Source organism: Myodes glareolus, chromosome 13 (assembly GCF_982192425.1).
Source record: "Myodes glareolus chromosome 13, mMyoGla1.1, whole genome shotgun sequence".
NCBI classification, from domain to species: Eukaryota; Metazoa; Chordata; class Mammalia; order Rodentia; family Cricetidae; genus Myodes; species Myodes glareolus.
In genome coordinates, this window is record NC_142038.1 from 37518291 (window position 1) to 37532744 (window position 14454).

General features: G+C 38.2%; 1 protein-coding gene across 1 annotated transcript in view; it reads right to left on the bottom strand.

Annotated features, from left to right (window-relative positions):
• The window catches only part of Hsd17b4 (hydroxysteroid 17-beta dehydrogenase 4), a 78170-nt gene that overhangs the window by 36513 nt on the left and 27203 nt on the right, over positions 1–14454 (bottom strand). Inside the window, exons 9-12 of the mRNA XM_087896065.1 lie at positions 11850–11941; positions 8231–8255; positions 6284–6412; positions 4879–4979 (exon numbers count right to left, since the gene is read on the bottom strand). Coding sequence (XP_087752191.1) covers positions 4879–4979; positions 6284–6412; positions 8231–8255; positions 11850–11941 — 347 coding nt within the window. The remainder of the gene's footprint in view (positions 1–4878; positions 4980–6283; positions 6413–8230; positions 8256–11849; positions 11942–14454) is intronic.

Sequence of the window (14454 nt, forward strand, 5' to 3'; positions counted from 1 at the left end):
TTCTACAAAATAATAATAAAGTAAAATATAATATGATAAAATAAAACAAAAACTAACACATGGGCTAGGACAAAACAAACAGGAGGAAAAGCCCAGGAAACAGACACAGAGACCCACTTATTCACACACTCAGGAGTCCCATAAAAACACTAATATGGAAGTCATAATATCTATGTGAAGGACCTATAGGATAAAAAAGAGAAATACATATACATACATATATATAATAAAAATTAGCTTTCTTATATTAGTTTTACATATAATAAAAATAAAACTATATATGTATAAATTATACATATAAATTACATAAATTATACATATATTTATATATATATATAATTTATTTATATCTCCTGACCTAACATTACATCCAGTGAACAGTAAACTGACAAATAACCCAGAGAGAGAGCTAGAACCCTCCTCATATTCCTGTCCCTCACACAGTGAAGCATCTGGCTAACAACCATGTCAATATTTTGTAATAAAGTTTATCAATGCTTTCCCTTAAAAAATCTTGCCTAGTGGACCAAATGAAAAAATGGAAAAGATCCATTAAAATAAAGATCCTTTCCCAAAAACTTATAAAAATTATGACTTAAAGAGGGTTACCAATGCCCAAGAAAAAAGACACTTGTCAAACTGAAGGAAAACAGCAAAAAAGAAAGTTATATTTTAATGTTCAGTGGTGCGGGAGAATTATCTGTATTCTGTCAATCATATTTTAATAAAACGCTGATTGGCCAGGCAGGCAGTATAGGCGGGAAAGCCAGACAGGAAGTAGGGGTGGAGCAAAGAGGATACTCCAGTCAGGACTTGATGATAATTCTAAATTTTCTTTAGGTCCCCTTAAGACTATCAGCGCCCCCAACCAGCAGAAAGTAGCCTCAAATACTACGCCCACATTCCCAACAAATGGATTATGGGTATTTTCCTTTGTTTTTAAAAAAAAAAAAAAGAGGGAAATGGTGCGGGAGAATTATCTGTATTCTGTCAATCATATTTTAATAAAACGCTGATTGGCCAGGCAGGCAGTATAGGCGGGAAAGCCAGACAGGAAGTAGGGGTGGAGCAAAGAGACTGGGAGTATTCTGGAAGCAGAAGCTCTCTCTCAGCCACTCCTGCACAGACCACCGAAGAGACAGCATGTAACCTGCCCAGCTGAAAAAGGTATGGAGCCATTATGGCTAACATAGATGAGAATAATGGGTTAATATAAGTTATAATAGTTAACAAGAAGCCTGACCTAATGAGCCAATCAGTTTATAACCTGATATAGACTCCGTGTGATTTTCCTTGGGACTTGCTGGCTTGTTGGGGTACTGGGCGGGACAGAAACCCCAACAAGCTGGCCCTCATGTTACAGTTCAGCTTGTATGCGTTTATTCTATCTACATTTAGGGCATAGTTTACATTAAGCCACTTATTTATTTTTTTCAATTAATGTCTTAAAAAATAATTTTGTGAAAAAGTTTTCGAATTATTGGACACTAGTTCCCAAGTCGTGGCTGACTGACAGCAGCACCTTTCATCAGCAGTAGGGTAACGGCTTTCTCTCTCTTCCATCCACTATCATAGCATGGAGGGTGTCGGCTAGTGATGTGGGAGGTCCTTCTGTATATGTGCTGCTTTTATTGGCTAGTGAATAAAGCTGTTTCGGCAATGGCTTAGCAAAGTAAAGCCAGGCAGGAAATCAGAACAGAGATAGAGAGAGTAGGTGGAGTCAGAAAGATGTCATGTAGCTGCCCAAGAAGCAAGAGGTAACAAACCATGACCCTTGTGTAAAATATAAAATAATAATAGAAATAGGCTAATTTAAGATGTAAGAACTAGCTAGAAATACATCTAAGCTACTGGCTAAGCGGCATGGTAATTAATATAGTTACTGTGTGATTATTCAGGTCTGGGTGACCAGGAAACGAAAGAGCAGTCTCCTGCTACAAAGTGGCACCATCATGGACAACTATAACCACATAAAAACTGAGAAAGCTTGGGAAGGAACAAAAGAACAGAGTTAAGCACAGCTTCTTGGTAGCCACATTTTTTCAGACAGGCTCTGTTTGCTGGCCACAAGCAGAGGTGCTGCTTCTTTAAGAGAAGGCTTCCTGGCTCGTGCTGGTGGCACAAACAGCTTTCAAAGGGCTCTGGATCTACTGGGAGGCACTGCTATGAATCACTTAAATGGGGTCAGTGAGCAGCACGGTACTAGGTGTTTAATGGCAACATAGACCTGCTGCGTCCCTGGTGTTGGGGCAGTGAGCATGACTTGCAGAGGCAGTGAACATACCTCCGCCATGTTGGACTGGGCAAAGTAAGCAGGCAGGGCCACAGAGTTGGTAGCTTAGCTTTAAAAAAAAGGGCTCCTGATCAGAAAATGATTACAGATACACAATAAAGACAGGTTCATAAGAATAAGACTGCTGAATGAGTCACAGTGTTGGATAAATGTACATAAGCTTGGGAGAGAAAAGAAAAAGAATATAGACAGTTCTTTAAAAAAAATAGATTAAAAAATAAAACAAAGTTTTTTAAGGAGACAGCAAAAGTAATATAAAAGAGTAAAGACAGTCATAGATTAAAGGAATAAAGAAAAATAAGTCACATAAAGACAGAATATACATAGGAGTCTGAACTATGTATATTATTATGTTTTCTTTTAATTTTTTGACTGCAGAGAGACATCTGATTCTGGGGGCTGCTAAGCTAAAACAACATATATATTTGAAAGGTATCTTGTCTTCAAAATTTTAGTCCAAGGATATGGTACGTTGGAAAAAAGTTTCTGCTTTTGTTTCCACAGAAGATGAGACCCTATAGATTCCTTCCAAACTGATGGTTTGTTGGAACAAGACCACCTCCCCAGTCCCCGAAAGATCTCCATGAACCCTAAAAATACTTTGCCAAAAAAACAGCAGGAAGCAGTTTGGAGAAAATTATGCCAATATTCCCAAAATTGTTGTTTATAAATGTTTGTTTTCATTTAAACAAGGATATGATATAGAAATGAATGCTTTGCATTGGTATGAACCTTGGTCTACTGATACAAATTTAAGGTTGATTTTGTTACACTGTGTATATATATTTCTGCTCTTGTTTAAGGTATTATGTTTATGCAGCTCATTTAAAATGTAATATATAATTAAAAAATTACAGATTAATAGATAGTCACTTATAATAGTCAAACTTGTAGTCACGTTAGTTAGGTTTTCTAGATATACAAAAATATATTTCAATTAAACAGATAATCTTCAAACATTTCAAAGACCTACAGAATATGTCATTTTAAATATTTTAAGAACTTAGACTTTTCCTGACAGTGAGACATGTCTGCTTCTGGCAGCACCAATTCCTTCAAGAGGATGATGAACATCAAAGAGGCTCCTTATGGAGTTTGCCAGTCACTTGAGTTAGCTCTAGAACTGCTCTTTCCTGGACTGCTTGATGGTACAGTATATGAACTAGACATGCAGGGCACAGAAGAAAGTGACTGACTGACAAACCACCAACACGATGAAACAGACTTTCAAATTTCCTGCTTCATGGAAAAGTCTGCTGGATACTATGGGCCTGTAGGCTGAAGATGGCTGTTCCAACTTCACAGAAAAACTTTGGGTGAATGTCCAGGCAGCAAGATGTCTTTGTCAATTCTAAAATTTTGGAAGTTGCTTACTATGAACTTCCTGTTCACTTAGGTAATATTATATCCTTCTTGGTTCTTTGAAGAGTTGAAGACAGATAGTTATAGTTATAGCTTTCCTTAGTCATAATAAAAGATAAATTAGATATGAAACTTTAGACTCACAAAGATAAAATAGATCATAGAATATTTTCTTTAATTTTGCCAGATACAAATAGACTAAATATTGTAACTGTATTTCTTGTTTGATACCTGTTTTTATATATGTAATTTTACTGTGTTAAAGTAAAAACCTTCCTTTTTAATTAGACAGAAAATGTGAGATGATGTGGATGTCCTTTTATATATGAGTTGCTTTTATTGGCTAATGAATAAAGTGGTTTTGGTCAATGGCTTAGCAGAGTAAAGCCAGGTGGGAAATCCACACTGAGATATATAGAGAGAGTACAGGGAATCAAAGAGATGCCATGTAGCTGCCAAAGGAGGCAGATGCCATGTAGCTGCCCAAGAAGCAAGAGGTAACAAACCACAAGCCTTATGGTAAAATATAAAATAATAATAGAAATGGGCTAATTTAAGATACAAGAGCTAGCTAGAAATATGCCTAAGTTATTGGTCAAGCAGTGTTGTAATTAATATAGTTTCTGTGTGATTATTTGGGTCTGGGAAGCTAGAACATGAAAGAGCAGTCTCCTACAACAAACTAGCTAACATATCAACTGGGCAACTAACTTAATTCATCACAACCCCAAAGAAAGACTATCAAAAATTACATGCAAAACTGTACTCCTGAAAACAGAAAAAAGCTTCCAGCTCTTATACTTATCACACAGCAACGCCCAGGACAGAAGCTGAACTGATGCCTTCCACTCTCCTATCCCAGCTCATACACCAAGAGGAGCTTTGGGAAACAATGTCCAAATCCCCTCCTCTCCTCTCAAGACAGACCTCCATCAAAGCAAAAAGCATGGTAAAGTCCAGAAACATCTCAGATTAAAGGTGGAAAAGACGAAAAGAGTTATCTGGACAGCTTCAGAATTGACTTCAAGCCACATGTTCATGTGGTCATCATGAATTCCTTATGTGTTAAACTTAGTCTTATTCTAAACAATAATAAACAGTTTCTGAGGACACACAACTGATTTTCTCCATGACAAATAACAGAGTGACCAAAAGAAAGGCTAAAAGGAGGAAGGGAGGGAAGATGACTCTGTAGGTGGGCTTCAGGCATTTCCCTTACTTACAAATCCTGATGTGGCAGCAGATACCGCATGACTTGTGTGGTTTTGTGAGACTCCTTCTGAATCTATTTTATGTAAAACTTCAAGTATGCCACTCGTTGATTCTACAATTAAAAAGATATAGCTTTGCTGTAAAATCTGAATAAGTAAAACTGCAATAAGGAAGAGAACATCCACAATATGCTTCCACTGATGCTCCCATTCCAGTGGGGGCCCCACACCCACGATACTGAACTAAAACAACAACAACAAAGGAGACATGAAGTTAAGGGAGCACAGAAGGTGGATATGGGAGCAGTTAGAGGATGGTGTGGGGTGTATATAATCAAAACACATTGTACACATATATGAACTTTTCAAAGAATTAAGATATGTTTTTTAAAGGATTCCCCATAAACTGAACTGTACTTGGTGGTACAGTGCCTGCCAAGCATGTCCAAGATCCTGGGTTCTACCCTTAGCTCCACAAAAAATAAATACATGTAAAATGGTCTCTGTCTCAAAAGAACTTCACATGCAGTTAATAAGTCATATATCTGAAACAAAAGCAGGAAGAACAATTACATTAGATGCTCACATGGTAGTTCAGCTAACAGAAGAATGACATAGCCCAGAATATCTGGGACTATGCCACTGAGCATTTGGGGTCTGAATTTTTCTAAAGAAGTCCTAAAATTACGTATAGGTGACAAAGGGAGGAGGACATGGGAGAAGAGAGAATAGCAAAGACAATGGGTTGAAGCAATGCCACCTCTATAACTAAAGGAGAGAGCTAGGCCAAGCAAAAGAACCAGAACTTTTAGGGCAATAGAGAAAATTGCATCAGATTATGAACATGTGGCCAAAGGCTGCAGAGACGGCTCTGAGAATAAGAATGTGTACTGCTCTTACAGAGGACCTGAGTTCAGTTCCCAGCACCCACATGGGGAGTTCACATCCTATAACCACAGTTCCATGACATCTGATGACCTCTTTTCAACTCCAAAGGCACCTGCACTATTGTATACACACACACACACACACACACACACACACACACACACATACATACACACAAATGCGTGCATGCACACATAAAAATATGTAAAAATTAAAAAGAGCATATGGCAAGAAAATGGAAGACTCCAAAGCCAACTAGCACCTGGGAAGAAAGTACATGAAGTACAAACAAATACATACCCCACAGCCATGCATCTACCAGAAACACACCAACCAAACACACAGGACTAAGAAACACTGAACAAACTGCCTACGAAGACTCCTAGAACCTAGTGGAGCAGAAGCCACATACGTTCCCAAGACCTAAGTATCTGCTTTGGCACAGTCGAAACAGATGAACTGCGTATGGAAAAGACAGCTTGTCACCTTTCCTTCCTGGCCAAGGAGACCGAAGAACTTGGGCCTGTACCTTGAATGGTCTGTGTCTTGCTGGCGTTGCTGAAGTCACAGATCTTCTCCCAGTTGGCCCGCACTGCCTCAGGAGTCATGGGCTGATTCCTCTGCCTAACAATGGCTCCAAGGGTCCGCTCCCAGCGCACTAGTTATGGAAACAAAACTAAGACACTGTGCACAAAGCTTGAAGGACACAACATAAGACAATTGAGCGCCATCCTCAAGAAAAAGGAAAATCCTAAAGGAAGGTCATGCTGGCTTCTGACGAGCTCTACCAAAACCCTTAAGAGATATTTTTCTTTAAAAGCCCGTTAACAGAAATGTCAGGTTTTTGGAGAAAGATCCGCAGCTGAAGGACAGAGGACACGGATATGCATGCATAAGAACATAAATGGATGAGGATGCTGTGGTAAGACCTACTGCTTTGTATGCTAAGTTAAACAGCACAAAATTAAATTTAAATTTAAAAAAAAGAAATATCTGAAACTGAAGAGAATCTTCTCTAACAGAACTTGGAGACACAGTTCCACGCAGTCACACAGGCGGCAGATCACTTAGCACAAGACACTCCACTTTCCTTGTTTATGGATGAAGACTGGCAAGACAAGGTCTGCTGCTGCTGCTGTTCACTGAGAATCAGAGCGACAGCAAACAGGTTCCAACTACAGATCCTGGACTCCACACCACCAGCAACTCCCCTTCAACCATCCTTGGCTCGCCCTCCATTCCCACAGCCCCACCAGAACCTTGCAGGGTCACTGAAGTAGCACTGCAGCACTGCTCTTAAGTCCTCTTGAGAAATTTAACACTGTTTTCTTTTTTAAACATTCCATAGCAGTAACTAACTACTAGTAACAATTGAATATGATGGTGGACACCGGTGACCACTCAATTTTACAACATTTTAAAGGAAAGAAAAAGACACCAGTTTCTAGAGTTTTTCCCTCCTGTAAAAGGGTCCATATGTAGCTGTTACTGCAACCCTTTACTCTGCTGTTTTAAATGTTATTTAAATGCTGTTAAGATAACCAAATGCTTAAGGAATATAAGTTACTTTATGGTTAACTTGACAGAAGTTATTAATGCATAGATAGATAGATAGATAGATAGATAGATAGATAGATAGATAGATAGACAGACAGACATACATACCTATATGTAGATATTTAGATATACTCTACAATATGTGAAACAGTGTCCTTCATTGATACCAATCTTCTAAATAATTCTATGATTAATTATTATATCAGCAGACAAGTAAAAGCAAGTTGAGAATCTGAATTTTCCACGTTTTGGTTTTGTTTTATTTTGTTTTTCAAGACAGAGTTTCTCCATGTAGCCCTGGCTATCCTGAAACTTACTCTGTAGACCAGATACACCTGCCTCTGCTTCCCAAGCACTGGGAAAAAAGGAGCGTGCCATCATGCCCGGCAAGTTTTCACAGTTTTTAATACTATAAAGCAACTACTATATTTGGAACTTAGAAGGTTTAAGAAAGTAAATATCAAGAGTGAAGCCAAATGAATTTCCTGTGGGGGAAACAATTCCCACAGATAGCTGCAGCTTCTGTCCCTGAACGCTGTCCCCTGTGCTCTTACTTGCTCCTGACATCTTCCTCTCTAAAAAGAAGAGAATTACATGAAAGAATTGGAAGATCTGCTTGTCCATCTAGAACAGGCTCCTCCCACCTTTCAGACAGCCCTTGCCCGAACTCACTGTTTTGATGAAACAGAAAGAAGCATGTGTGATAATGTCAACAAAAAGAAACTACAGTATCTGAAGAGAGTAAGATAAACCCAGTGCTACCTATAGGGATCGCAGACAGGTCCTGAAAAGCACAAGAGGCCGGCAGAATAATTCCCATGCTTTAGTACCTTTGGCTGGAACAGTAGTCTAGTCTGAGTATAAACAGGTTATAAAATTAAAAAAAAATATCACAAGCAAAAACACAGCAGAGACTTACATTTTCCAATCCAGCCTGCTCCAACCTAACAAAAAGAAAGAAAAAAATATCATCTAATATAAATCATTAAGAGAATTTTTTATTATGCTTAGTACTTGGATGCTAGATGACAATGAATGATGGCTCTGCACAAACCCCCTGGCATCAAAGCTGAAGCCTGCAGCAAGCGATGCTGTGGGTGGGGATGCAAGAGGCTGAGATAAGGCGAGGGACCACATTCTAATTTCTAGAGGAAAAGATAATGTGTTTCATTTCTGCATTATATTAGAAATCATTCCAGTAAACCTTAAGGGGGACAAGTATATGATTAAAGAAACTCATACCTTCACACACTACTATTGGCCAGACCTTACTGGAATTCCTCACACATAACAGAAGAAATACATTAGTAGCAGATACCTTAATGGAGCTAGATCCAACATTAAGATTTCTCATCACCTTTTGCCTTTGCTATGTGTGGTGATTTGAATAGGTATGAGCCCCAGAGACTCATGTGTTTGAATTCTTGACCCATAGGGAATGGCACTATTAGGAGGTGTGACCTTGTTTGTGGAAGTATGTTATGGTAAGTGTGGGTTTTGAGGTCCTTTTTTTTTGAGATTTGTTCATTTATTTTATATATATAAAATAAATATATTTATTTTATTTATTGCCTTGTTCTGAAGGCCAGAAGAGGGCACCAGATCTCATTATAGATGGTTATGAGCCACCATGTGATTGCTGGGAATTGAAATCAGGACCTCTGGAAAAGCAACCAGTGAGTGCTCTTAACTTCTGAGCCATCTCTCCAGTCCCAGGGTTTGAAGTCTTATATGTTCAAGCTACACCCAGTGTGGCACACAATCTCCTTTTGCTGCCTGCAGATCAAGATGTAGATCAGCTATCTCTCCAGCACCATGTCTGCCTGCATGCTGCCAGGTTTTCTGCCATGATGATAATGGACTGAACCTCTGAAACTGTAAACCAGCCCCAATTATGTATTTTCCTTTATAAGAGTTGCCATGGTCATGGTGTCTCTTCACAGCAGTAGAAACCCTCACTAGGACAATAAGCTCACACCTTTTATAATATATCAAATTAATAGTGGATTGATCAACTTCAGTTTTGACCACAGGCAAAGGCAATGGTTGGGTAATTGGAGAAATAGACAAATTTTCAAGAAGGCAACTTAAAACTTTCAAACATCAGCCTTTCAGTGAACAATCCTCAAACTTTCTGTCACTGGTTACTTAAAAGCATGCCAGCACAACGCACTCTCCTGACTGACCCAGAGCTCTAAGGTAAACAATATGGTTAGATATTTCCTCCTAAACATTCATTCCAAATCTGGAACTACATGGATCACCTTAGCTGACGTCAAAATCAAAGCCAACATAATAAAACATAGTTATTTTCCTCTGCTAAGACAGGACATATTTCCTGCTCAAGGTTCAAGTCATTCCATGGTCCACCTCAGCAAACACTATGAGCCCGTCTCAGAACAGCTGGCTCTTTGCCTTTCTCTACTGGCCTGATTTGCTGCGCTTGCCAAGTGTACTTCATTTCCAGACTTCTATATCATTAGAATCTTACTAAGCCTTTGCTCTGGTTGCCCTTTAGATATTTGGAAGGTATTCAAGGGTAAGCTTTTCTAACTTCGGACCACCTAATCTGACTGAGGTGTTTCTTGAGCAATTTGGTAACAACATCACCTTTAGCCATATTGTGAGTGAGGTAACAAACTACAGGGGCCAAAATATCTGCACCAGCTGAACCAATCTCATCTCCCACTAGCAACTCCAGGAATCCATCAGATCTGAGCAAAGCATACCTTCAAGTTTAAACTCAGACTATGTCATATATTTCCTACTATATTTTTCAATTGTATACATCAAATGTTACTCATTTTAAAAAGTCCACACATAGTAAAAGAAACTAACAACATAAATTTTTATATGCATGCATGATCTCAGCCATATGATTTCAGAGATGAAGATTTATATAAAATATCCATCTGAAAGAACAATCTATGTAAAATGTACATCTAATAGAAGACTGGAAGGAGATATTTAAAAATTCATAGCAATTCTCAGGACAGTAATAATGCATGGTTTTTATTCTCTCCTATTCACATTCTTATGTATTTAAGATTTCCACAAAGATGATATATTATTTTGTATAGTTAATAATAATGTAATTATAAGGAAATAAGTAATATTTTGATTCCTAGCTAGGTAGAAAGAGGTCGGCCCAAATTTCAAATTTTAAGTGGCTCAATATCATTAAATTTTTCTCTTCTGTAAAATTAAGAGTGCAAAGTTCCTTCTACATCTAATTTCTGTAATTTACACTTCATTGGTATAACTAGAAAGGTGGATGTATATAACTGCACTCAAATATATAGAGACCTTTTCTCCTTAATTCATTCATCAGCTTTTAATTCAAATGAAATTGGCTAATAATATATTAGTTCAAACCGAGGCAGGTTCTTTTGCTCCTAAGCATTTTTGATTCTACAGTCTATATACTATGGGTTCATTATTGTTAGGGTATCAAAAATGGGGTAAAGGGAGGTCTGATATACAATTAATAAGGAGATCAAACACAAGTGGATATAAAAATATGTAAATTAGCTGAGTCTGGTGGTGCACACTGTAATCCTGCCTATCTGAGCAGCTTGGACAGGAAGAGCTCAAGTTCAAGGCCAACCTGGGGTAAGTACTAAGTTAAAGGTCAGCCTAGGTGAGACCCTGTCTAAAAATAAAAATACAAACATAGAGAGCTGAGATGATGACTGAGCCCTTGCCTTCTACAGAGCTTTAAATCCAATGTGCAGCAGCACAAATGGCTCCAACAAATGGTGGAACTGCGCATCGTTTTTATTTTGACAATATCCACGGAGAACTGCAGAACTGGGAAAACTAGAAGAGCTTACTGCTGAACTCAAAATAAACAAGCTGTACTTACTGCTCTGTTACACTCAAACATCATTTATAACTAAATTGGAGGAAGGAAACACTAGGCTCTCATGCCAAGGGTTTTAAATGATGTGCGGTTTTCACAAAGACCCCAAGAAGACTAAACTCTGCAGGGTTAATTTACACCACAATCCTACGAGCCAGCCAGTGCTAGGCCAAATGTTCAAATTCTGGCCTAGCTGACTCTAAACATCTACTTTATCATTTATCATTTGTCTTCTTAAATCAATGAGATTTTCTATATTTTACTAAACACATCAAATCAGTCACATCACAATGAGGAAAAAATACTAAAAATGGACAGCTTTGAAAAAGAGTTTGTAAAGATAACGTCACTTTCTAAAACAATGCGGGGGGGGGGGGATAGATCCACACTTGCCTGTGTAAAACAAGGTCTTGCTATGTAGTTCCAGTACAACACAAACTTATGTCCTCCTGCCTCGGCCTCCAGAGTGCTGGGATAACAGAGTAATAGTACATACCACCTTTCCCAGCTTGACACTTGCTCCTTAACAACATATACATAATATTTGACAAACCAAGTGTTACAACTACAACAGCTTTTTCTAGATGTAAGCATTTTGGGAAATACTAATATACAATCTTTTTAAAATTTAATTACATAAACAAGGCTTTAGAAGAAATACGAAGTTTCACGGTACCTCAAATAAGCCACCATTTTCCTCACAGCTCTCATGGCAGAGCCAAAGGATCAGAGGGGCCACGTAATCTGGCTTCAGGGCTTCAACAAGTTCTGAAACAAGTACAAAAACATTGATAAGCAAGAGCACAAACAGGTTTCATACTTCATTTTACTTTCTGAAGATATTTTACATAATCAGACTTTTAAAACAAATATGATAAAATTATATGTAGATAATTCATCTAAGTTTAAAAGCTTTTAGAGATTTTTCATCCCAACTGAGAAAATCCTAACATACTCTCAAGTTTCTCCAATCACAGGCATGCCGTGCCTTTCAATGATCTGCCTAGGTAAGAACTGTTGAAAGAAATAAAACAAAAACGGACAATCTTAGGTACCACTCACTCTCAAAGGAGATCAAGGGGTTACAAACTGGAAAGGAAGAAGTCAAACATTCGCTATTTGCACATGATATGAGACTATATATAAGGGACCCCAAAAATTCTACCAGGGAACTCTTACAGCTGATAAACACCTTTAGTGAAGTGTCTGGATACAAGATTCACACACACACACAAATTAGTAGCCCTCCTATATGCAAACAATAAACAGGCTGAGGAATCAGGGAAACAATGCCCTTCATAATAGCTACAAATAATATAAAATATTTTGGTGTAACTTTAACCAAGTGAAAGACCTGTATGACAAAAACTTCAAGTCCTTGAAGAAAGAAATTGGACGAGACATCAGAAGATGGAAAGATCTCCCAAGCTCATAATCAGTAGGATTAACAGTAAAAACGGCCATCCTACCAAAAGCAATCTACTAACTCAACACACTCCCCATTAAAATAACAATACAATTCTTTAAAAATCTTGAAAGAACAATATTCAACTTCACATGGAAAATCAAAAAACCCAAGATAGCTAAAACAATCTTGTAAAACAAAGGAACTTCCGGAGGTATTACCATCCCAGATTTCAAGCTTTGCTATAAGGCTATAATAATAAAAACCCCACAGTATTGGCATAAAAACAGAAGGGTGGATCAATGGAATCAAATCGAAGACTCAGACGTAAATCTATACACCTGATTTTTTACAAAGGAGCCAAATTTATAAGGAGAATAAAAGAAAGCATCTTCATTACTTCCCAGCCTTTTGGCTAAGATCAAGCGAAGAAAGCATCTTCAACAAATGGTGCTGGTATAACTGGATGTTGGCATGTGGAAGAATACAAATAGATTCATACCCATCACCCTGCACAAAACTTAAGTCCAAATGGATCAAAGACCTCAACATAAATTCAGATACACCGAACCCCATAGAAGAGAAAGTGGGAAACAGTCTGGAAGACATTGGAATAGGAGACAATTTCCTGAACAGAATACCAATAGAGCAGATACTAAGATGGACAATTAATAAATGGGACCTCATGAAACTGAAAAGCTTCTGTAAGGGAGAGGACACTGTCAATAGGACAAAATGGAAACCTACAGAATGGGAAAAGATCTTCATCATCCCCACATCTGTCAGAGAGCTGATCTCCAAAACATGTAAAGAACTCGAGAAACTAGACATCAACAAATCAAATAATCCAATTTTAAAAATGGGGTATAGATCTAAACAGAAAATTCTCAACAGAAGAATCCCAAATGGCTAAAAAAAATGTTTAAAGAAATGTTTTAACATTTAAAGAAATGTTCAGCATCCTTAGCAATCGGGGAAATGCAAAACAAAATAACTCTGAGATTCCTCCTTATACCTATCAGAATGGCAAAGATCAAAATTACAAGTGACCACTCATGCTGGAGAGAATATGGTGTTTTTAATAACATCCAGACAAAGAAACGACCTAGATGTCCCTCAACTGAAAAATGAATAAAGAAAATGTGGTGTATTTACACAATGGAGTATTACTCAGCTGTTAAAAACAATGACATCATGAAATTTGAAAGTAAATGGATAGAAAAAATTCATCCTGAGTGAGGTAACCCAGACCCAGAAAGACAAACATGGTGTGTACTTACTTGTAAGTGGATATTAGCAGTAAAAGATAAGCAAGCTACAATCCAAAGACCAACATATGTTAGGTAACAAGGAAGCTCAAGTGGGACACTCAGATCTCCCTGGAGAGGGAAAACAGAAGCGCTTTGGTGGTGAACTGGGGGCAGACAAGGATAGGTACATGAGGGATCAGGTGGGGGTGGGGAGAGCAGAAAAAGTTGAATAGAAATCCCCTTTCATTCCAGGGTCAGGTAGAAACCTGGTACAATGGAAACTCCCAGGAACATACAAGGGTGATGTTTGCTAGGACTCCTAGCAAAAGGGAATACATAGCCTAAACTAGTCACCTCTTGTGATCAGGCAAGACTGCCAATGGGAGGATTGGGACACAAACCCAGTCACATAACCTATACGTTATGACTATATATGTGACATCTATATGACTATATATGACCTATATATGGTCTGTCCTGCCTATGGATTTGCAGGGATAAAGGTGACACAGAGATTGTGGGAGTGGCTAATCAATGACTGGTCTACCTGAAACCCATGCCATGTGAGTGAACCCACCCTTGACACTGCCTGGAGGGCTAGGATCCAGTGGCTGGATGGCCTAGAG